Source organism: Oryctolagus cuniculus, chromosome Y (genome assembly GCF_051225735.1).
Source record: "Oryctolagus cuniculus isolate XC-2025 breed Fujian yellow rabbit chromosome Y, ASM5122573v1, whole genome shotgun sequence".
In the NCBI taxonomy this organism is placed as follows: domain Eukaryota; kingdom Metazoa; phylum Chordata; class Mammalia; order Lagomorpha; family Leporidae; genus Oryctolagus; species Oryctolagus cuniculus.
The window spans coordinates 6,219,858-6,244,663 of record NC_142889.1 but is presented as its reverse complement, the minus strand read 5'-3'; the positions used below and the strand labels follow the sequence as shown (position 1 = coordinate 6,244,663).

General features: G+C 41.2%; 1 protein-coding gene and 1 pseudogene across 1 annotated transcript in view; both read left to right on the top strand.

Annotated features, from left to right (window-relative positions):
* Positions 1-7,870: 7,870 nt before the first annotated feature.
* On the top strand, positions 7,871-8,716 carry LOC149119162 (PRKR-interacting protein 1 pseudogene; annotated as a pseudogene).
* Positions 8,717-9,837: 1,121 nt separating this feature from the next.
* The window catches only part of LOC149119161 (RNA-binding motif protein, X chromosome-like), a 32,399-nt gene continuing 17,430 nt past the window's right edge, over positions 9,838-24,806 (top strand). The window contains exons 1-2 of the mRNA XM_089325290.1: positions 9,838-9,855; positions 10,929-10,989. Coding sequence (XP_089181416.1) covers positions 9,838-9,855; positions 10,929-10,989 — 79 coding nt within the window. The remainder of the gene's footprint in view (positions 9,856-10,928; positions 10,990-24,806) is intronic.

The window sequence follows — 24,806 nt, the reverse complement described above, 5'->3', positions numbered from 1 at the left end:
TCCCCCCACCACACACTTCGTCTGGTTTATTGAGGTCCTTGGTGCCTAAACAGACCCTTCTCAACCCCTTGCAATGCAAACGGAAAAACAGATAAGCCTCACAGGGCAGCTATGAAACTGATAAGCAGTAATTCTTGGAGACTACAAAGAGCCCCCTACCCTTCTGCCAGCTGCCTCCTACACACCCTGCACCCTGTGGCAAATTCCCTGCTAACCAGGTAAAACCTGTGTTCCAAATGCACCCAGAGAACAGTCTTTTCACAAGAACAGATTGTCCCCAACCTCTTTGCTTCTAATAAAGAAACCCGTCGCTGTTGAGGTCAGTCTCCAATTCCTTTTTTCATCTCTCCTTTCTGGAGGCATGAAAGGCCAGAACCCCGAGCTATTCCATACCTCCTAACATTTGGTGGCCCATACAGAGAATGGGTCTTTGTGTGTCTTAACCTCCCCCTCCCTACTTTCCTTCTTTTTGTGGCAACTGGGGTGGGGACCATGAAGTGGCCATTGAGCATCCAGCTCTCCATGGTAACTGGCACATCCCCCCAGTCACATAATGGCCCCAAATTCACCCCCACCCCCAGGTTCACAAGTCATTGGGGGTTTACAATATCCCTTAGAAATTTCGTATTCCCTTATAGGCCTCAATCATCTTTAAAACAAACTCTCATCAAACTTTCCATCAAACTCAGTTTAGATTGGACAAAACTACTCTTAGCCCTCGTAAAGCTTAGAGCTCTGCCACAGAAACCCCTACAATTCAGTCTCCTTGAAGTCATGTTTGGAAGAACCAGTGCCATTCTGGGGCTCGAGATCTCACCTCCCCCCTTGCCTCCAACTTGCCTCTCCCTTCCTTTCAGGTCCCAGATCATCTCTATGGCAACATATTAACCAGGCCCCACAGGCTCTGCTATTCAGACCATACCTATTTAACCTGTTCCAAAATTTCTTACAAAACCACATCAAAGCTGCCTCTAGAAACAAAGTTAAGACCATGATGCTACTCCACCACCTCACTCATGGATGCCAGCCCCTTGCCTCAACACTTGAGGAGAATTCCAGGCTCTAGAGGCAAACCCCAGCACTCGCAATGCCCCTGCTCAGCAGCAAGTAGCCATATGGAATCAAAGTCCCTTTTCCTTTTTGCCTCTTGGGGCTGGAATAAAGAACTTATTGCACCTTTCCCTTCCTCCCTTTCTTCCTCCTCACCTCTCCACCCCACTTCCTCTGTTTTATCGAGATTCTTTATGCCTAACCAGACCCTTCTCAACCCCTTGCAATGCAAATGAAAAAACAGATAAGCTTCACAGGGCAGCTATGAAACTGATAAGGGAGAAATTCTTGGAAACTTTCAACAGCCCCTTCTCTTCCACCAGCTGCCTTCTTCACACACCCCACTCTGTGGCAAATTCTCTGCTAACCCAATAAAACCCGAGTTCCAAATATGCCCAGGGTGCAGTCTCTTCACAAGAACAGACTGTCACCAACCTCTTTGCTTCCAATAAAGCAAACTGTCTCCGTTGAGGTCAGTCTCCCACTCCTTTTTCCTTCTCTCCTTTCTGGGGGTATGAAAGGTCAGAACCCCAAACTGTTCCAGACCTAACAGGGATGGCTTCGTCATATAGTAGAACTATTTTCAGCTTTCTGGGGAGTCTCCATACTGTCTTAGACAAAGGTAGTACTAGTTTTTATTCCTACTGGCAGTGGATTAGCAAACCTTTTTCCTCACAGCCCAGCCAGCATTTATTTGTCTTTGTCATTCTAACTGGAGTCTGGTTTTATTTGCATTTTGCTGATATCTAGTAATCCTGAGCATTTCTGTGTTTGTGTTTCTGCTTGGCATGTGAATTGTATCCTTTGGAAAATGCCAATTCATGTTCTTTGCTCATTTCTCACTGGATTGTTTGCTTTATTGTTGTTGAATTTCTTGAATTTTTTATAGATTCTGTATATTAATTGCTTATCAGTTTGCAATTTCTCTCATTTTTCAGTTGCCTCTGCACTTTGTTGAGTGCTTCCTTTGTAGTATAGAAGATTCTTAGCTTGATATACTCTACTTACCCTATTTTTCTTTTGATTGCTTGTGTTTCTAGGGTATTGTCCAAAAAGTCTTTACCTATGCCAACATCTTGCAGAGTTTTCCCAATGTTCTCCTCTAGTAATTTGATGGAATCAGGTAAGATTTGTGTCCTTCATCCATTTTGAAAATCCAGGACTGAGACATTTAATCTGAGTCCCGGGAAGCACTCAGTCAACTCCCTTGATCATTGAAAGGCTGCAGAGGAAAACAGTCACTTGCAGCCCATGAAGAGATGGAAATTGCAATTGTGGCAGCCATTTGGGCACTGAGCTCTGATTTATTCAAAGTTTAGATAGAGTGATTACTCAAATGCGTTAGGGTCTTCAAATGAGGCCATCATGGATTAGGGTAGCCCTAAACCTAGTGGCAGTGCCGTTAAAAAAGACAAAGAGGAGACATAAAACAGACGAGATGTCATATGAGATAAATGTGGAGACTAGTCACCCGGCCACAAGTGAAGGATTCCTGGAGCCACCAAGAGCTGAAAAATCCAAGAGCAGAAAGGATCTTCCCATGGACCCTCCCGAGGGACTATATCCCTGAACACATCTTGACCTCATAGTTCTGCTCTCCTGAGCAGGAGAGGGAATTTATTTCTTTTGCTTTTTGTCACTCAAGTTGGAGCAATTATTTAAGGCATCCCTTGGAGACTGGTACACATACTGACTACTTCTCTTTAACCCTGGAGCATTGTAAATCCCTTGTGACCAAATGGTACTCTGCATTCTATTACAAGCAAGAGCCCTTCAATTTCTACCACTTACTGATGCCTCTATGGTTATTCATATGCAAGTAAATATCCTTATACTTTATCATCTGTGGCTTGTTAAATCACTCTGGAGCCTGTATTGCCCATATTATTCCCACAGAGGCTCTTGAAATTGGCTCCTGTGTCCCTATTTCCTGCCCCCAACCATAATCTTTATATTGTAGCCCAGCAAGAAGTCCCAAATTCATAGTAGTTCCTGGCCTAACCTTGGAATCAGCTGCTACTCTGACCCTCAATTTAATATTTTCCCAGTGAAACTGAATGACTCTTCTGGTAGAGATTCAGCAAGGGAGTGTGTCTTCTGATTTCGGTTCCTTTTCTTCATAAGTTACCAGAATTCAACTGTGGGGCCTCTAACATGGTGACCTTGTTTAATCCCACTCACCTCCCAAAGATCCCATGTCTACATACCACAGTTGGATTACATTTCAATCATCTCAAGAGTTCCCAATCGGAATGAAATTTCAATTCATGAATTAGAGAATGTGAAAAAGAGAAATGCCAGATTACTTTCAGAGAGTCTGCAATTAGACTCATAGCTGACTTCTCATCAGAATCCCTACAGGCTAAAAGAGACTGGCAAGACATAATGCAAGTCTTAAGAGAAAAAAAAACTGTCAACTGTATCCTGCAAAGCTCTCATTTATGAGTGAAAATGAAATAAAGACCTTCCAGAACAAATAGAAATTAAAAGAATTTGTCACCACTTGTCCAGTCTTCAAAGATGCTTAAGTATGCGCTATACACAGACACAGAGAGTCATCATTATGAAAGAAAGTAAAGAAAGAAAATCCTCCTAAAATTACAAAAGAAATAAAAGTAAGCAATAGGAATCTTTATAGGAAAAGGACAGGGCCAAGGTGTTACTAATCCAGTCACCTTAATGTAAATGGCCTCAACTCACCAGTTAAAAAGATACAGGCTCAAGCTGGCACTGTGGCACAGCGGGTTAACGCCCTGGCCTGAAGCGTGGCATCCCCCGTGGGTGCCGGTTCTAGCCCAGGCTGCTCCTCTTCCAATCCAGCTTTCTGCTGTGGCCTGGAATAGCAACTCTGTGGTGACGTATGGCGTAGGATGTGATTTCACATGCTTATTTTCCCATCTCTTTTCTAGTGAGGTGCTTGACCCATTTTTGCATTGAGCTCTTTCATTTTGGTGGTAAATTCCAAGAGCTCTTTGTATATTTTGCATACAACCTTCATCCAAATGTGTTTTGCAAATGCCTTTTCCAAGTCTGTGGCTTGTGTTCTCATTTCTTCAACAATTTCTCTGGTAGAATTGGAGTGGTTAATTTGAATGAAATGGAGCTTAGGTGTGGTATCTTGGGTGTCCTACCAAAAGGATCATTGCCAAACCCATTGGTGAGATCTATAAGATTAGAAATAGAAGACACCAGCAGGAGAGTTCTAGATGAATCAGGAAGTTCTTCTGGTCCTTGCTTCTATCCTTAGCTTTGAATCTGACCCCTGTCTTCACCTCAGCCCAGGACCCCTAGGGATGTCACTGCTTATGTCTCACTCAGCCTTCTTCAAGACAAAATCTCCACCTCCATGACAGGTCCCCCTATCTGTCACATGGGTGAGAAGCCAATGAGAAAAAGCAATGGGGGATGCACAGGTGATTTTAAGAAAATGTTTTTCAGCCTGAGTTGTTCAACATCCCATGAAAATGACAACTACTTGCTTTTACACAATCACCATTCCTTGCAATGAATATCTTTCTCTCTTGTGATATTTTCTCCCCAAGAACTTTCCATGTACTCTCGTTGAATGAAATCCTGAGCTCCTTGTGTTCAATGAAGGCTGTCCTTGCCAAAAGTTGTTCTAGGTCATCAACGCTGACATTTAGGACAAAATGTGTCTCTGTAGTGGGACCATCCTGGGCAGCATAGGGTGTTAAGCAACCATCCTGGGCTCCACCTACCAGATATTGGAAGTTTCCCTTCATCTAGCATGACACCAAAAATGTTTCCAGGGATTCCCAAGTGTTCCCAGTGGGTAGAATATCTAAGTTTGAAACCCATTGTATGGATAGAAATATCAAAGATAGATAACTACATAATTTGTTGGTAGACTGATGAAAAATGATAAGTAGATTGTGGAGAGAGATGATTGGTATATCAGATGATAAAGAGTTGAATGACAGGTAAATGGCAGATAGAGAGATGATTGATGGGTAATTGGTAGAAAGGGATGGAGGGATGAATAGGTGGTAAAATAATTAGAAAACTTATTGTTAATTAACTAATGATAGATGATTGACAAGTAGTAAAGAGACAGATGATTGATAAATAATTAATAGATGATAGGAGATGTGTGATTGTCAGCTAGGTAAATAGTGGATAGAGATGAGTAAATCATAGATGATAGGCAAATATATTAGTAAGTAGGGAAATTATTGGTGGGTAGTTCATAGATGATAGGAAGGCAGATAGGTACATAGACAGATGCATATATAGGATGTCTACTTATGTATATACCTATCTGCATGCAGTGTTGTTACCCAACCACAAGGTTATGTTCTGAGCACATTTAAGGGAGGCCAAACTGGGATTTTTTGTAGGTGAAATGTATCCAATGAAGCTTCAACTTCCTATATTTTCAACTAATAATGGCTTTAACCAGGGTGTAACCCCATCATAAATTGCAGAGCATCTGTATCTCTCCCTCCCTCCCTCCCTCCCTCCCTCCCTCCCTCCCTCCCTCCCTCCCTCCCTCCCTCCCTCTCTCCCACTGAGTTTATGAACCCATTGGCCAATTCCTCATCTCTTTCTATCACAATATCATCTTCTGAATGTTGCATCTTGTCTGCCAGGTTCTTCTTACCTTTGTTGTAGCACACCCATGGTTTCTCTAATCTCATCCTCTTTATGTGTTCCACTGGTGAAATTTTTCCTTCATTTTCTGGTGCTTTTACTCTGTGGGACTGTCATGACAAATGTTTACCCACCCTAGCTGGCTTGTGCAGTAGAAATGTGTTCCCTCACAACTCTGGAGACCGAAAAAATGAGATCAAGGAGTTCTCAGGTTGCAACTATCTGGAGACTCTGAGGGACTATTTCCACATCTCTCTCTAGCTTCTTGTGTGTGTGTTTTTTTTTCTTTTCTGGAAACCACTAGCATTCTTTGGCTGATAGAAGCATCCACCCACTCCCATCTGCTATTATCCTTCCATGGCATTCTCACCTGTACCCAAATTTCCTCTTCTGATAAGGAGACCAAACAAGTTGTATTAGGGATTGGCCCAACTCCAAATGATCTCATTCTATCTTATCAATCTGCAAAAATACTATTTCCAATTAAGTTTTTATCCTAAGGTATTGGGGGCTAGGTTTTGCATGCACAAGTTTTGAAGAAGACACAATTCAGCCACAGCAAGAGGAGTTTCTCTTATATTTGTGAGTTTCCATAGTGGGTGAGGAAATCAAACACAGCTTCCTCTTCTGGGTTGGGTTGCACTGTCAGGCACTTCTCTGTCCTCTTAATCTATGGGCAAACGAAGGACTCACACATGTACAAAAAGAGAGATCACAGTTTCTGTGGGTTCCAGACTCAGTTGCACTTGTCCAGAATGCCTGGTATAATTATGTAAGGATGTTCATGCTTCTTCTGGCTATCATAGGACAAGTGTCCCCAGAAATGTCACTTAAAACTGGTGGGCCCAGAGCTGACACTGGACACCTCACCCTCAGGTGCATTAAGGGACAACATTAGTTGATCAGAAGGAAGGTCTTGGGAGTTCCCTATCATGCTGGTGGGTAGGTAAGGGGAATCTGAGGAAGATCCAGCCGTGATGCATGCTTACATCTAAGACAGTTCTCCCAACTAGATGTTGAAGATGAAGGATCTGGAAATCTCTCTAAAGATCTCTTAGGAATATTCTCTTTGACAACTGAAGTGACTGATATATTCCACAAAGGAGATTTCGATGTCCTAATCCTTAGTGTATATGCAAGGCAACTTATTTGCAAACAGCTTCTTTGAAGACTTAATTGACTGGATAATCTTTATATGAGGTCATCCAGGGTTTGGGTGGTCCTTAAGACCCATGATAGTGTCCTAAGAGAAAGGAGACATGGACACAGAGGAGAACCCACATGAAGTAAGTCAGAGACTGGAGTGATGAAGTCATGAGCAAAGGATGCCTGAAACCACCAGGCACTGGAAGAATCACCAAAGATCTTCTGGATCCTGCGGTAGGAGAGAAACCTGAGACAACTGATGCCCTAATATGGCAGATGAGGAAACTGAGGGTCAAGAAAGGTGGACCCAGGCCCCACCCTTAGCTGGGAGCAGCACAGTCCTCTGGCCCATATCATGCAGTTGCCCAGGGCTTCTTGAATTGGCTGTGAGCTCCATTCAGCTCAGCCAGTCATGCTGAGTCCCTGAATAACTTCTGGGGGACATTAGCCACCCGAGTGTGAGAAATGTATGGCTGGGCCCAGTTCCCCTTTAAAGATGCTCCAGAGCGCAGATGTTTTGCCTCAACATAACCAAAACCATCATCTCTCCAAGTTCCTTCTCCCAGCTCATCTCTACCACAGTGACACTTGGTGTACCCTGGACACACATAACAGCATGCCAGTAACAGGGTAATCCAAATCCCAGGAAACCAGCCTAGGAGACAAGGGCTGGCTCCTGCCTCCTGGGTCCTTCTCATTACCCAGCTATGTGGCAGCTCCCAGGACATAACTCAGGACCCACAGAATGTGGCTTGTTGTGAGAAGACCATGATCATCAACCAATTTCAGTTGCCAGGATACAACTGCTGCTGCTTGGTGTCTTGTCCTCATTTGACTTCTGCGAGTTCAACAGCAATGAAGACCAAAAGGAATACTACTTCAATCTTCAGCTTCATGGAGGGTTTTCTAGAATTGAGTGTTAAGACATGAAAAGCTTTATTTGTAATATCTAAGATACAGAACAACCAAAGCATGCAGGTATGAATATGTAAGCGCAATGTGTTCCATCCCTGCAGTGAAATAGTATACACCGACACACTACTGTGTGGGCATATTTGAAAACATGATGTTCAGTGAAAGATGTCAGACACAAAAGGTCCCTTACTGTGTGATCCCTTTGATAGGAAATGTCCAGAACAGGTAAATCTACAAAGACAGGGCTAGTGATTGGCAGGGACTGGGGAAAAGAAGGTGACTTCCCATGGCAGTGGAATCCCTTTTTGGGGAGGTCGAGAGTTCTCTGTAACCAGACAGAAGGGACAGTTACATGGCATGCCTGGTGTACTAAATGCCTTGAATTGTTCTTTATTTTTGTTTGAGATTTATTTATTCAGGGTCATGTGGAAAAGCTGTCATGAAGAGCTAAATTGCCTACTTGCTGTGATCACCAAGGCCCAAGAAAGAGCCCCAGATGTCACCAGGAATGTGACAGAAGAGCAGAAGCTCAGGCTGGAACAGTTCATGCAGAACCTGAATAGAACAGTCCCCTTTCCAGAAAAAACAGTGAATGATTGCCTCGACCTTCCCCAGAATTTGTCTGAGATGTAATGGGTCCAAGTGCTGAGGCCAGAAGTGGAGAGTTCTATGTGTACAGGTATCTATGCTAGAGAGAGTACCAATAACACGACTACATGGATGCCATGGCTGAGAAGCAAAGACTACTAGATGCAGTTTCAGGCGAGCGTGGAAGAGGATATCATCGCTGCCACGGAGCAGATAACAAAGCATTGGACAAAGCTCCAGAAGTTAAAAGAGTAAGAAATTATTGGCAAAGAAGATGAAAATTTAGCAGAAAAAATCTAAAAGAATGAGCTAGTCGGGCCCAGAAACCGCAGTCTAGTTGTGTGAGGAGGCTTCTGGAACAAAAGATGAGAAAGAAGAAGATGAGCCAAGCTTCATCATGGGATGATGACAATGTAGCTATCTTGGACGGCTTATTCCTGACTAGAGTTCAGAAAACCCAAGTGAGCAGGGATAGGAGGCCTTCCTCTCAGCCTCTCTCCTGAAGACTCACGGGTTGGGGAGCACTGGAAGCACTGCTCTGCCCCCAGCCTTCATGGGCTTACAGCCTCTGGGACGAGAACTATCTCTGGGATACTCAGGCACTACCTCACAGAGTTGATCTATATTCCTGTAGAAAGGAGAAAGCACCTAACTTGTTGCTGGCAAGTTTTTCACATGTGAACAGCAATGACATTGAGGCTGATATGCATGAAGGGAGCACTTATTTGGTAAAGAATAGAAAACCTTAAAAAATTAAATGCTAGCACATGAGACACAACTGCAAGAGATGAGCCAGAAGGAGCCAGGAACTGCATGCATCCAGCTCTCCTATGTGGGTGGCAGGGGCCCGAGGACTTTGACCAGTTTCCACTGCTTTCCTGGATGTATTGGCAGGGAGACGGGTCAGGAGCATGAAAAGAGGATTCAACCCTGCACTTAAATGGGATCCTGGTTTAACTTGCTGTGCCACCTAATAGGTTTAAAAACTTGGGATTCTGGCTTTTGTGTGCCCAGAAATGAGATTGACTTCAACAGAGACAGCTTGCTTTATTGAAGCAAAGAGGTGATGAAGGTTTCTGAAGAGACGATGTATAGCGTGCATGTAGGGCCAAGCTTTTATCTGGTCTGGTTGCTGAGGGGCTCTCCAGAAGCATTGGAGGCCTTTGGCATATCTAGTTTTGCCAGGCATTTTCTGGGTGGGCAGAGAGAGAGAGAGACTGAAAGTAGATTTCCCGTGAAGGGGACTAGGGAAGGGTGACATTCTTGTGAGCCTTATTGTCCTTTATCCCAGACCCTCAAGGTAAAAAAGGGAAGAGGAACATTGATTCTATCTGGCTACTTACTGCTGAGAAGAGCCATGGGGTTTTTCCTCTAGCACCTCTCCTGGAATTCTCTTTGGGTTTTGAGAGAAGGTGGTGGACTAGCATCATGGTCTTAACCTGATCTTGAGAGATGGCTTTGATGTGATTCTGTAAGAAACTTTGGAACAAATTAAATAGGCATGGTGTGAATAGCAGGGCTATAGGGATGACTGTGACAGACCTGGTAAGAGGAGCTAACCATGCCCACTTCCCATGGGAGACAGCAGAAAAGCATCCTGCCCAAAAGAGATACAAGTGTTAAGAAAGTTTTCACCACAAGTGCAGCCAGTATGGGTTGGTGAAGATTAGAGCCAGGACTACGCAGACACTAGCAAGAGGTGACAATGCATTACAAAATGGAGTACAAACAGAAAGTTAAAAAGGGTATCTGTGTGGGTGTGAGGTTTCATACATCACTCCAGAGTCAGCAACCTGTGATGAGATCAGAGGTAGACTGGTGGAGTCTAGTACCGATGACTCTCCTGTTTTTGGTCGAAGTTTGGGATATAAAGTGAGAGTGAAGAAGTCAGTCTGGTCTGGAGTGAAGCAGATGAACACTCTTCAGAGCTAGAGATTGATGATGACCTGTTGTCAGAGGTAATCAAATGAGCTTTGGAGTGATGTCATCTAGAGATCTTCCCGGAGGACTGGGAGGAAGGTGTAGAGTTGGCTAAAGGTGTTCACCTGCAGTCCTGGAAGTCACATCATAAAGGAAGTGTGACCCTTTTCAGGGAAGGCACTCTGTTGATTCTGATTTTCTAGCTGGCCTGGGAACAGAGCTGTCCTGAATAGGTCAGTATAGAATAAGCAGGATCTCTAAAAGGAAATTGTCAGTTTTGCATGTAATGTTACTAACCTCAGGCTGCCTTCCCTGATGGCAGTGGTTACTTTGAAGGCTGGGCAGAGAGAAGGGCTTTGTCAGCTTAGGGAGGGCCAACAGGGTCTGCAGCAATCCCGGATTCCTTCAATCCTAGGGGCAGTTCCGTTTTCAGTGGCCCAGCTCCTGGTAGAGCCAAAAGGCCTCTTTAGATGCTGGTTTTTGTTTGGACTGCCTACTGTCCAAATCCTGGGCTTTCCACATTGACTGGCCCTTGTTGGGTCTCCTTGATGGGAGATCACTGTGTAAAGCAGTTATTAATTGGCCTGCCACCTAACCCTACATTGATCCTGCTGTCTAGATCACCCCTCTTCCTCTTGGTCTCTATTAAGCAGACCACAGAAGTGTTATGGGCTGTTAACCAAAATTTAACGTTTCAGGTTCTTGCCATTTACTTAGAGATGAATTCCAAGCACTGGCTCAAGCAAGACATGCAGCGTGGTGAGGTTTAGGATGTATCCGTAAAGTGAGAAGAATACACAGGAACATGAGGTCTTTATAAAGGGGGAGTGGGCCAGAAAGGGTAAATAGAGATTTCCGTATCAGTTGTTTCCAGGGGTCAGACCAGAGTCTGCAAGTGAGAGGGCATGCAGGCGAGAGAGTGCAAGCGAGAGGGCAGAAAAGAGAAACATGGAACATGGGGCCGGCAGGAGAGGGCTGGGCACATGCTCACCAGGGCTCTTCTTCACTTCCAATAGGGGAGTGGTTACATAGTCTGGTTGACAAGTGGGTGGCTATAGGGGAGAGTACATGAGGGGTAAGGGGTGTGGCTTGTGAGCCTAATCTTTTCTCCCTGCCCACTCCCATATAATTTCCCTCTCAGAGATTCATGAGCCTTAATCTTATGGGGATGCTAAAGAGCATAGACTCATCATATCTTCTGTATCTACTCCTGTTGATCATGGATGCAGGCCCTGCCTATCCTGGGAGTGGAAATCTCTTCTAAAGAGTTCATTTCATGATCTCAGACACTGCCAATGGCTGCGTCTCCCACATTATCATCATTACTCTCAGAAAGCTAAAAGAAAGCAAGTAGCAACTAGAGTGCACTTTAAGATGGAAATAATACATTTCATAGACTCCCAGATAGTATGTGGAGATAGGCTCCTTATGCAGACTATAAAACCATTTAGCCTGAGCATAGGGATTTTTTAAATAGAAAATTTTATATAGAAAATATAAATTTCAAAAATACAACTTTTCGATTACAGCGGTTCTTCCCCATAACCATCCTCTCACTCACAAACCATCCCATCTACTACTCCCTCTCCCATCCCATTCTTCATTAAGATTCTTTTTAAATTTACTTTATATACAGGAGATCAACTCTATACTGAATAAAGGTTTCAACAGTTTGCAGACACATAGTATAAAGTGTTGTTTGAAGACTAGTTTTACCATTAATCCTCATAGTGCAACCCATTAAAGATAGAGGTTCTACATGGGGAGTAAGTGCACAGTGACTCCTGTTGTTGATTTTTTTTTATCTTTTATTTAATGAATATAAATTTCCAAAGTTTCGTTGTTTCTTACTGCAGTATAGTATTCTAAAGAGTACATATCCCATAATTTCTTTATCCAGTCTACCGTTGATGGGCATTTAGGTTGGTTCCAGGTCTTAGCTATTGTGAATTGAGCTGCAATAAACATTAGGGTGCAGACCGCTTGTTTGTTTGCCAATTTAAATTCCTTTGGGTAAATTCCAAGGAGTGGGATGGCTGCGTTGTATGGTAGGATTATCTTCAGGTTTCTGAGGAATCTCCAGACTGACTTCCATAGTGGCTTAACCAGTTTGCATTCCCACCAACAGTGGGTTAGTGTCCCTTTTTCCCCACATCCTCGCCAGCATCTGTTGTTGGTAGATTTCAGTATGTGAGCCATTCTAGCTGGGGTGAGGTGAAACCTCATTGTGGTTTTGATTTGCATTTCCCTGATTGCTAATGACCTTGAACATTTTTTCATGTGTCTGTTGGCCATTTGGATTTCCTCTTTTGAAAAATGTCTATTGAGGTCCTTGGCCCATCTCTTAAGTGGGTTGTTGGTTTTGTTTTTGTGGAGTTTCTTGATCTCTTTGTAGATTCTGGTTATTAACCCTTTATCTGTTGCATAGTTTGCAAATAGTTTTTCCCATTCTGTCGGTTGTCTCTTCACTCTCCTGACTGTTTCTTTTGCAGTACAGAAACTTCTCAATCTGAAGTAATCCGAATAGTTGATTTTGGCTTTGACTGCCTGTGCCTCCCGGGTCTTTTCCAGAAACTCTTTGCCTGTGCCAATATCTTGAAGGGTTTCTCCAGTGTTCTCTAGTATCTTGATGGTGTCAGGTCATAGATTTAGGTCTTTAATCCATGCTGAGTGGATTTTTGTATAAGGTGAAAGGTAAGGGTCTTGCTTCATGATTCTGCATGTGGAAATCCAGTTTTCCCAGCACCATTTATTGAATAGACTGTCCTTGCTCCAGGAATTAGTTTTAGATCCTTGATCAACTATAAGTTGGCTATAGATGTTTGGATTGATTTCTGGTGTTTCAATTCTGTTCCATTGGTCTATCCATCTGTTTCTGTACCAGTACCATGCTGTTTTGATTACAACTGCCCTGTAGTATGTCCTGAAATCTGGTATTGTGATGCCTCTGGCTTTGTTTTTGTTGTACAAGATTGCTTTAGCATTTCGAGGTCTCCAGTGTCTGCATATGAATTTCAGCACCATTTCTTCCAGATCCGAGAAGAAGGTCTTTGGTATCTTGATTGGTACTGCATTGAATCTATAAATTGCTTTTGGGAGAATGGACATTTTGATGATGTTGACTCTTCCAATCCATGAGCATGGAAGATTTTTCCATTTCTTGGTATCCTCTTCTATTTCTTTCTTTAAGGTTTTGTAATTTTCATCGTAGAGATCTTTAACGTCCTTGGTTAAGTTTATTCCAAGGTATTTGATTGTTTTTGTAGCTATTGTGAATGGGATTGATCTTAGAAGTCCTTCCTCAGCCATGGCATTGTCTGTGTATACAAAGGCTGTTGATTTTTGTGCATTGATTTTATACCCTGCTACTTTGCCAAACTCTTCTATGAGTTCCAATAGTCTCTTAGTAGAGTTCTTTGGGTCCCCTAAATAAAGAATCATGTCATCTGCAAAGAGGGATAGTTTGAGTTCTTCCTTCCCAATTTGTATCCCTTTAATTTCTTTTTCTTGCCTAATAGCTCTGGCTAGAACCTCCAGTACTATATTGAATAGCAGTGGTGAGAGTGGACATCCCTGTCTGGTACCAGATCTCAGTGGAAATGCTTCCAACTTTTCCCCATTCAATAGGATGTTGGCTGTGGGTTTTTCATAGATTGCTTTGATTGTATTGAGGAATGTTCCTTCCAAACCCAGTTTGCTTAGAGTTTTCATCATGAACGGGTGTTGCATTTTATCAAATGTTTTCTCTGCATCTATTGAGATAATCATATGGTTTTTTTTCTGCAGTCTGTTAATGTGGTGTATCACATTGATTGTCTTGCGCACATTAAACCATCCCTGCATACCAGGGATAAATCCCACTTGGTCTGGGTGGATGATCTTTCTGATGTGTTGTTGCATTCTATTGGCCAGAATTTTATTGAGGAGTTTTGCATCTATGTTCATCAGGGATATTGGTCTGTAATTCTCTTTCAGTGCTGCATCTTTTTTCCGGCTTAGGAATTAAGGTGATGCTGGCTTCATAGAAAGAATTTGGGAGGACTCCCTCTTTTTCGAGTGTTCTGAATAGCTTGAGAAGAATTGGAGTTAGTTCTTCTTTAAATGTCTGGTAGAATTCAGCAGTGAATCCGTCTGGTCCTGGGCTTTTCTTTGTTGGGAGGGCCTTTATTACTGTTTCAATTTCTGTCTCAGAAATGGGTCTGTTTAGGTTTTCGATGTCCTCATGGTTCAATGTAGGTAGGTTGCATGTGTCCAGGAATCTATCCATTTCTGATAGGTTTCCGTGTTTGCTGGCATACAAGTCCTTGTAGTAATTTCTGATGATTCTTTTTATTTCTGTGGTGTCTTTTGTTACGTTTCCTTTTTCATCTCTGATTTTATTGATTTGGGTCTTTTCTCTTCTTTTTTTTAGTTAGTTGGGCCAGTGGGGTGTCAATTTTGTGTATTTTTTCAAAAAACCAGCGCCTCGTTTGGCTGATTTTTTGTAATGTTTTTCTTGATTCAATCCTGTTGATTTCTTCTCTGATTTTAATTATTTCTCTTCTCCTACTAGATTTGGGTCTGGTTTGCTGTAGGTTTTCTAGATCCTTGAGGTGAATTGAAAGCTCATCTATTTGGTGCCTTTCCAAATTCTTGATGTAGGCACCTATTGATATAAACTTTCCTCTTAACACTGCTTTTGCTGCGTCTCATAAGTTTTGGTATGTTGTGCTGTTATCCTCATTTACTTCCAGAAAGTTTTTGATTTCTCTTTTGATTTCTTGAATGACCCATTGTTCATTCAGGAGCATGTTGTTCAATCTCCATGTGTTTGCGTATGCTCTAGGGATTCCTGAGTTGCTAATTTCCAACTTCATTCCTTTATGGTTTGAGAAACTGCATGGTATGATTCTAATTCTTTTGAATTTGCTGAGACTTGCTTTATGGCCTAGTATGTGGTCAATCCTAGAGAAGGTTCCATGTACTGCTGAGAAGAATGTAAAATCTTTAGCTGTAGGATTGAAAGTTCTGTATATATCTGTTAGATCCATGTGGGCTATAGTGTCGTTTAAATCTATTGTATCCTTGTTGATCTTCTGTCCTATTGATCTGTCTATTTCTGAGAGTGGAGTATTGAAGTCCCCCAGTACTATTGTATTGGGGTCTAAGTCTCCCTTTAAGTCCATTAATAAATCTTTTAGATAAACTGGTGCCCTGTAGTTAGGTGCATATACATTGATAATTGTTATATCTTCTTGTTGTATTGATCCCTTAATCATTATATAGTGCCCCTCTTTGTCTCTCTTAACAGTTTTTGTGGTAAAGTTTATGTTGTCCGATATTAAGGTGGCTACGCCCGCTCTTTTTTCATTTCTGTTGGCATGGTATATCTTTTTCCAGCCTTTCACTTTCAGTCTGTATGGATCTTAGTTGGAAAGATGTGTTTCTTGTAAGCAGCAAATAGATGGGTTTTGTTCCTTAACCCAATCAGCCAATCGGTGTCTTTTAACTGGACAGTTCAGGCCATTCACGTTCAATGTGACTAATGATAAGTGGTAACTTTGCCCTGCCATTTGCCAAAGATAAGTTCTAATATATGCTTTGAATTCCCTGTGATCTTTTGCTGTGAGGTTTCCTTCCTTGGTTTCCTTCCTTTACCTTCTTTCATATTGATGACCGTGTTTCTGTGTTTCTGTGTGTAACACATCTTTAAGCATCTTTTGCAGGGCTGGACGAGTGGCAACAAATTCTTTCAATTTCTGTTTGCTATGAAAAGTCTTTATTTCACCTTCATTCACAAATGAGTGATTTGCAGGATATAATATTCTGGGCTGGCAGTTGTTCTCTCTTAGTACCTGGGCTATATCTCGCCATTCCCTCCTAGCTTGTAGAGTTTCTGATGAGAAGTCAGCTGTGAGTCTGATTGGAGATCCTCTGAGAGTAATCTGACGTTTCTCTCTTGCACATTTTAGGATCTTTTCTTTATGTTTCACTGTGGAGAGTTTAATTACAACGTGTCCTGGTGAGGATCTCTTTTGGTCGTGTTTATTAGGGGTTCTGTGAGCTTCCTGTACTAGGATGTCTCTGTCCTTCTCCAAACCTGGGAAATTTTCTGTTAATATCTCACTAAAAAGGCCTTCTAATCCTTTCTCCCTCTCCATGCCTTCAGGAACTCCTAGAACCCAAATGTTGGGTTTTTTAATAGTATCCTGAAGATTCCCGACAATATGTTTTAGGTTTCTAATTTCCTCTTCTTTTCTTTGGTCTGACTGTCTCCTTTCCTGTGCTCTGTCTTCTAAGTCCGATATTCTCTCTTCTGCTTCACCCATTCTGTTTGTACGGCTCTCTATTGTGTTTTTCATTTGATCTATTGAATTCTTCACTTCAGTCACTATCACAGTTTCCTGTTGTACTAGTTGTTTCGTTTCATTTTGATTCCTCCTTAATATTTCATTTTCACGAGAGAGATTTTCTATCTTGTCCATTAAGGATTTCTGTAGTTCAAGAATTTGTTTTTGAGAACTTCTTAATGTTCTTATCAATTTTTTGAGATCTGCTTCTTGCATTTGTTCTATCTCATCATCTTCTTTTTTTTTAATTTATTTTTTTTTGCCTTTGTATAACTTTATTATTATTATTATTATTTAATCTTTTATTTAATGAATATAAATTTCCAAAGTACGACTCATGTGTTACAATGGCTTCCCCCCCCATACCGTCCCTCCCACCGACAACCCTCCCCTTTCCCACTCCCTCTCCCCTTCCATTCACATCAAGATTCATTTTCGATTATCTTAATATACAGAAGATCAGCTTAGTATACCTTAAGTAAGGATTTCAACAGTTTGCTCCCACACAGAAACATAAAGTGAAAAATAATAGATGATTTTTTTTTAAATGATGATGAAATCAGATCAGACCTATTGTCATGTTTAATCCCAGTGAGAGTCAAGTTGGGAATTGATAATTTCTTTCTTTCTTTTTTTTTTTTTTTTTTTTTTTTTACAGAAGATCAGTTTAGTGTACATTAAGTAAAGATTTCAGTCGTTTGCACCCCCATAGAAACACAAAGTGAAATATACTGTTTGAGTACTCGTTTTAGCATTAAGCCTCAGTGTACAGCACGTTAAGGACAGAGATCCTACATGAGGAGTAAGTGCACAGTGACTCCTGTTGTTGACTTTACCAATTGACACTCCTGTTTATGGCATCAGTAATCTCCCTATGCACCAGTTATGAGTTTCCAAGGCTATGGAAGCCCCTTGAGTTCTCCGACTCTTATCTTGTTTAGACACGGTCATAGTCAAAGTGGAGGTTCTCTCCTCCCTTCAGAGAAAGGCACCTCCTCTTTGAAGACCTGTTCTTTCCACTGGGATCTCACTCACAGAGATCTTTTTGCCAGAGTGTCTTGGCTTTCCATGCCTGAAATACTCTCATGGGCTTTTCAGCCAGATCCGAGTGCCTTTAGGGCTGATTCTGAGGCCAGAGTGCTATTTAGGACATCCGCCATTCTATGAGTCTGCTGAGTATCTCACTTCCCATGTTGGATCACTCTCCCCTTTATTTATTCTATCGGTTGGTGTTAGCAGGTACTAGACTTGTTTATGTGCTCCCTTTGACTCTTAGTCCTTTCATTATGATCAATTGTGAACTGAAATTGATCCCTTGGAGTAGTGAGATGGCATTGGCACATGCCACCTTGATGGGATTGAATTGGAATCCCCTGGTATGTTTCCAACTCTACCAATTGGGGCAAGTCAGCCCGAGCATGCCCCAAATTATACATCTCTTCCCTCTCTTATTCCCACTCTTATGTTTAACAGGGATCACATTTCAGTTAATTTTCAACACTTAAGAATAACTGTGTGATAATTACAGAATTAAACCAGTCATATTAAGTAGAACAGACAAAAAAAATACTATGAGGGATAATGTATTAAGTTGTCCATTAGCAGTCAGGGCTATGCTGATCAAGTCACCATTTCTCATAGTGTCCATTTCACTTCAGGAGGTTTCCTTTTTGGTGTTCAGTCAGTTGTCACCGATCAGGGAGAACATATGGTATTTGTCCCTTTGGGACTGGCTTACTTCACTCAGCATGATGTGTTCCAGATTCCTCCATTTCGTTGCAAATGACTGGATTTCATTGTTTCTTACTGCGGTATAGTACTCTAAAGAATACATATCCCATAATTTCTTTATCCAGTCTACCGTTGATGGGCATTTAGGTTGGTTCCAGGTCTTGGCTATTGTGAATTGTGCTGCAATAAACATTAGGGTGCAGACCGCTTTTTTTTTTTTTTTATCTTTTATTTAATGAATATAAATTTCCAAAGTACGACTCATGGGTTACAATGGCTTCCCCCCCCATACCGTCCCTCCCACCGACAACCCTCCCCTTTCCCACTCCCTCTCCCCTTCCATTCACATCAAGATTCATTTTCGATTATCTTAATATACAGAAGATCAGCTTAGTATACCTTAAGTAAGTATTTCAACAGTTTGCTCCCACACAGAAACATAAAGTGAAAAATAATAGATGATTTTTTTTAAATGATGATGAAATCAGATCAGACCTATTGTCATGTTTAATCCCAGTGAGAGTCAAGTTGGGAATTGAAAATTTCTTTCTTTTTTTTTTTTTTTTTTTTTTTACAGAAGATCAGTTTAGTGTACATTAAGTAAAGATTTCAGTCGTTTGCACCCCCATAGAAACACAAAGTGAAATATACTGTTTGAGTACTCGTTATAGCATTAAGCCTCAGTGTACAGCACGTTAAGGACAGAGATCCTACATGAGGAGTAAGTGCACAGTGACTCCTGTTGTTGACTTTACCAATTGACACTCCTGTTTATGGCATCAGTAATCTCCCTATGCACCAGTTATGAGTTTCCAAGGCTATGGAAGCCCCTTGAGTTCTCCGACTCTTATCTTGTTTAGACACGGTCATAGTCAAAGTGGAGGTTCTCTCCTCCCTTCAGAGAAAGGCACCTCCCTCTTTGAAGACCTGTTCTTTCCACTGGGATCTCACTCACAGAGATCTTTTTGCCAGAGTGTCTTGGCTTTCCATGCCTGAAATACTCTCATGGGCTTTTCAGCCAGATCCGAGTGCCTTTAGGGCTGATTCTGAGGCCAGAGTGCTATTTAGGACATCCGCCATTCTATGAGTCTGCTGAGTATCTCACTTCCCATGTTGGATCACTCTCCCCTTTATTTATTCTATCGGTTGGTGTTAGCAGATACTAGACTTGTTTATGTGCTCCCTTTGACTCTTAGTCCTTTCATTATGATCAATTGTGAACTGAAATTGATCCCTTGGAGTAGTGAGATGGCATTGGCACATGCCACCTTGATGGGATTGAATTGGAATCCCCTGGTATGTTTCCAACTCTACCAATTGGGGCAAGTCAGCCCGAGCATGCCCCAAATTATACATCTCTTCCCTCTCTTATTCCCACTCTTATGTTTAACAGGGATCACATTTCAGTTAATTTTCAACACTTAAGAATAACTGTGTGATAATTACAGAATTAAACCAGTCATATTAAGTAGAACAGACAAAAAAAATACTATGAGGGATAATGTATTAAGTTGTCCATTAGCAGTCAGGGCTATGCTGATCAAGTCACCATTTCTCATAGTGTCCATTTCACTTCAGGAGGTTTCCTTTTTGGTGTTCAGTCAGTTGTCACCGATCAGGGAGAACATATGGTATTTGTCCCTTTGGGACTGGCTTACTTCACTCAGCATGATGTGTTCCAGATTCCTCCATTTCGTTGCAAATGACTGGATTTCGTTGTTTCTTACTGCGGTATAGTACTCTAAAGAATACATATCCCATAATTTCTTTATCCAGTCTACCGTTGATGGGCATTTAGGTTGGTTCCAGGTCTTGGCTATTGTGAATTGTGCTGCAATAAACATTAGGGTGCAGACCGCTTTTTTGTTTATCAATTTAAACTCCTTTGGGTAAATTCCAAGGAGTGGGATGGCTGGGTCGAACGGTAGGGTTATATTCAGGTTTCTGAGGAATCTCCAGACTGATTTCCATAGTGGCTTGACCAGTTTGCATTCCCACCAACAGTGGGTTAGTGTCCCTTTTTCCCCACATCCTCGCCAGCATCTGTTGTTGGTAGATTTCTGTATGTGAGCCATTCTAACCGGGGTGAGGTGAAACCTCATTGTGCTTTTGATTTGCATTTCCCTGATTGCTAGTGACCTTGAACATTTTTTCATGTGCCTGTTGGCCATTTGGATTTCCTCTTTTGAAAAATGTCTATTGAGGTCCTTGGCCCATCTCTTAAGTGGGTTGTTGGTTTTGTTTTTGTGGAGTTTCTTGATCTCTTTGTAGATTCTGGTTATTAACCCTTTATCTGTTGCATAGTTTGCAAATAGTTTTTCCCATTCTGTCGGTTGTCTCTTCACTCTCCTGACTGTTTCTTTTGCAGTACAGAAACTTCTCAATTTGATGCAATCCCAATAGTTGATTTTGGCTTTGACTGTCTGTGCCTCCCGGATCTTTTCCAGAAATTCTTTGCCTGTGCCAATATCTTGAAGGGTTTCTCCAATGTTCTCTAATAACTTAATGGTGTCAGGACGTAGATTTAGGTCTTTAATCCACGTTGAGTGGATTTTTGTGTAAGGTGTAAGGTAGGGGTCTTGCTTCATGCTTCTGCACGTGGAAATCCAGTTTTCCCAGCACCATTTATTGAATAGACTGTCCTTGCTCCAGGAATTAGTTTTAGATCCTTGATCAACTATAAGTTGGCTGTAGATGTTTGGGTTGATTTCTGGTGTTTCAATTCTGTTGCATTGGTCTATCCATCTGTTTCTGTACCAGTACCATGCTGTTTTGATTACAACTGCCCTGTAGTATGTCCTGAAGTCTGGTATTGTGATGCCTCTGGCTTTGTTTTTGTTGTACAAGATTGCTTTAGCTATTCGAGGTCTCTTGTGCCTCCATATGAATTTCAGCATCATTTTTTCTAGATCTGCGAAGAATGTCTTTGGTATCTTGATTGGGATTGCATTGAATCTATAAATTGCTTTTGGGAGAATGGACATTTTGATGATGTTGATTCTTCCAATCCATGAGCATGGAAGATTTTTCCATTTTTTGGTATCCTCTTCTATTTCTTTCTTTAAGGTTTTGTAGTTTTCATCGTAGAGATCTTTAACGTCCTTGGTTAAGTTTATTCCAAGGTATCTGATTGTTTTTGTAGCTATTGTGAATGGGATTGATCTTAGCAGCTCTTTCTCAGTCATGGCATTGCTTGTGTATACAAAGGCTGTTGATTTTTGTTCATTGATTTTATATCCTGCCACTTTGCCAAACTCCTCTATGAGTTCCAATAGTCTCTTAGTAGAGTTCTTTGGATCCTCTAAGTACAGAATCATATCGTCTGCAAAGAGGGATAGTTTGACTTCTTCCTTCTTGATTTGTATTCCTTTGATTTCTTTTTCTTGTCTGATGGCTCTGGCTGAAACTTCCAGAACTATGTTAAATAGCAGTGGTGAGAGTGGGCATCCCTGCCTGGTGCCAGATTTCAGTGGAAATGCTTCCAACTTTTCCCCATTCAATAGGATGCTGGCTGTGGGTTTTTTATAAATTGCTTTGATTATATTGAGGAATGTTCCTTCTATACCCAATTTGCTTAGAGTTTTCATCATGAAAGGGTGTTGAATTTTATCAAATGCTTTCTCTGCATCAATTGAGATAATCATATGGTTTTTCTTCTGCAGTCTGTTAATGTGGTGAATCACATTGATTGATTTGCGTATGTTGAACCATCCCTGCATACCAGGGATGAATCCCACTTGGTCTGGGTGGATGATTTTCCTGATGTGGTGTTGTATTCTATTGGCCAGAATTTTATTGAGGATTTTTGCGTCTATGTTCATCAGGGATATTGGTCTGTAATTTTCTTTCAGTGCTGCATCTTTCTCTGGCTTAGGGATTAAGGTGATGCTGGCTTCATAGAAAGAATTTGGGAGGATTCCCTCTTTTTCAATTGTTCTGAATAGTTTGAGAAGAATTGGAGTTAGTTCTTCTTTAAATGTCTGGTAGAATTCAGCAGTGAATCCATCTGGTCCTGGGCTTTTCTTTGTTGGGAGGGCCTTTATTACTGTTTCAATTTCTGTTTCAGTTATGGGTCTATTTAGGTTTTCGATGTCTTCATGGTTCAATTTTGGTAGATTGCATGTGTCCAGGAATCTATCCATTTCTGATAGGTTTTCCTGTTTGCTGGCATACAGGTCCTTGTAGTAATTTCTGATGATTCTTTTTATTTCTGTGGTGTCTGTTGTTACGTTTCCTTTTTCATCTCTGATTTTATTGATTTGGGTCTTTTCTCTTCTTTTTTTAGTTAGTTGGGCCAATGGGGTGTCAATTTTGTTTATTTTTTCAAAAAACCAGCTTCTCGCTTGGCTGATTTTTTGTAATGTTTTTTTGGATTCAATCCTGTTAATTTCTTCTCTGGTTTTAATTATTTCTCTTCTCCTACTAGATTTGGGTTTGGTTTGCTGCAGTTTTTCTAGGTCCTTGAGGTGCGCTGAAAGCTCATTTATTTGGTACCTTTCCAATTTCTTGGTATAGGCACCTATTGCTATAAATTTGCCTCTCAATACTGCTTTTGCTGTATCCCATAAGTTTTGATATGTTGTGTTGTTGTCTTCATTTACTTCCAGAAAGTTTTTGATTTCTCTTTTGATTTCTTGAATGACCCAGTGTTCATTCAGGAGCATGTTGTTCAATCTCCATGTGTTTGCATACTTTCTGGGGTTTCCTGAGTTGCTAATTTCCAACTTCATCCCGCTGTGGTCTGAGAAGCTGCATGGTATGATTCTAATTCTTTTAAATTTGCTGAGACTTGCTTTATGGCCTAGTATGTGGTCAATCCTAGAGAAGGTTCCATGCGCTGCTGAGAAGAATGTGAAGTCTGTAGATGTAGGGTTGAAAGTTCTGTAGATATCTGTTAGATCCATTTGGGCAATAGTGTCAATTAAATCTGCTGTTTCCTTGTTGATCTTCTGTCCGGATGATCTGTCTATTTCTGAGAGTGGAGTATTGAAGTCCCCCAGTACTATTGTATTGGAATCTAAATCTCCCTTTAAGTCCCTTAACATATCTTTTAAATAGACCGGTGCCCTGTAATTAGGTGCATATACATTTATAATAGTTACATCTTCCTGTTGAATTGAACCCTTAATCATTATATAGTGTCCCTCTTTGTCTCTCTTAACAGTTTTTGTATTAAAGTTTATTTTGTCTGATATTAATATGGCTACACCTGCTTTTTTTTGGTTTCTGTTGGCATGGAATATCTTTTTCCAACCTTTCACTTTCAGTCTGCATGCCTCTTTGTTAGAGAGATGTGTTTCTTGTAGGCAACAAATAGTTGGGTTGTGTTCTGTGAGCCAGTCAGCTAAACGGTGTCTTTTAACTGAAGAATTCAGACCATTAATGTTCAATGTGACTATTGATACGTAGTGACTTTGCCCTGCCATTTTCCCGGAAATATTTTCTAGTATATGCTTTGAGCTTCCCATGCTCTTTTACTGGTAGGTGTTCTTCCTTTCCCTTCTTTCATATTGATGACCGTGTTTCTGTGTTTCTGAGTGTAGCACATCTTTAAGTATCTTTTGCAGGGCCGGACGAGTGGCCACAAAGTCTTTCAATTTCTGTTTGCTATGAAAGGTCTTTATTTCACCTTCATTCACAAATGAGAGCTTGGCAGGATATAATATTCTGGGCTGGCAATTTTTCTCTCTTAGCACCTGTGCTATGTCTCGCCATTCCCTCCTAGCTTGTAGGGTTTCTGATGAGAAGTCAGCTGTGAGTCTGATTGGAGATCCTCTGAGAGTAATCTGACGTTTCTCTCTTGCACATTTTAGGATCTTTTCTTTATGTTTCACTGTGGTAAGTTTAATTACCACGTGTCGTGGTGAGGATCTCTTTTGGTCATGTTTATTGGGGGTTCTATGAGCTTCCTGTACTAGGATATCTCTGTCCTTCTCCAAACCTGGAAAGTTCTCTGCTAGTATCTCACTAAAAAGGCCTTCCAATCCTTTCTCTCTCTCCATGCCTTCAGGAACTCCTAGAACTCGAATGTTGGTTTTTTTAATAGTATCCTGTAGATTCCCAACAATATTTTTTAGGTTTCTAATTTCCTCTTCTTTTCTTTGGTTTGACTGTATGTTTTCCTGTGCTCTATCTTCTAAGTCCGATATTCTCTCTTCTGCTTCACCCATTCTGTTTTTAAGGCTTTCTAATGTGTTTGTCATTTGATCTATTGAGCTCTTCATTTCATTTTGATTTCTCTTCACTATAACACTTTCCTGTTCTACTAGTTTCTGAGTTTCATTTTGACTCTTCCTTAAAATTTCGTTTTCATGAGAGAGATTTTCAATCTTGTCCATTAAGGATTTCTGTAGTTCAAGGATTTGCTTTTGAAAACTTCTAAATGTTCTTATCATAAATTTTTTGAAATCCGTATCTTGCATTTCTTCTATCTCATCATCTTCATACTCTTGGCTTGGGGTGTTTTGCTTATTTGGAGGCATCATAGTGTCATCGTTGATCTTGCTCCCTCTATTT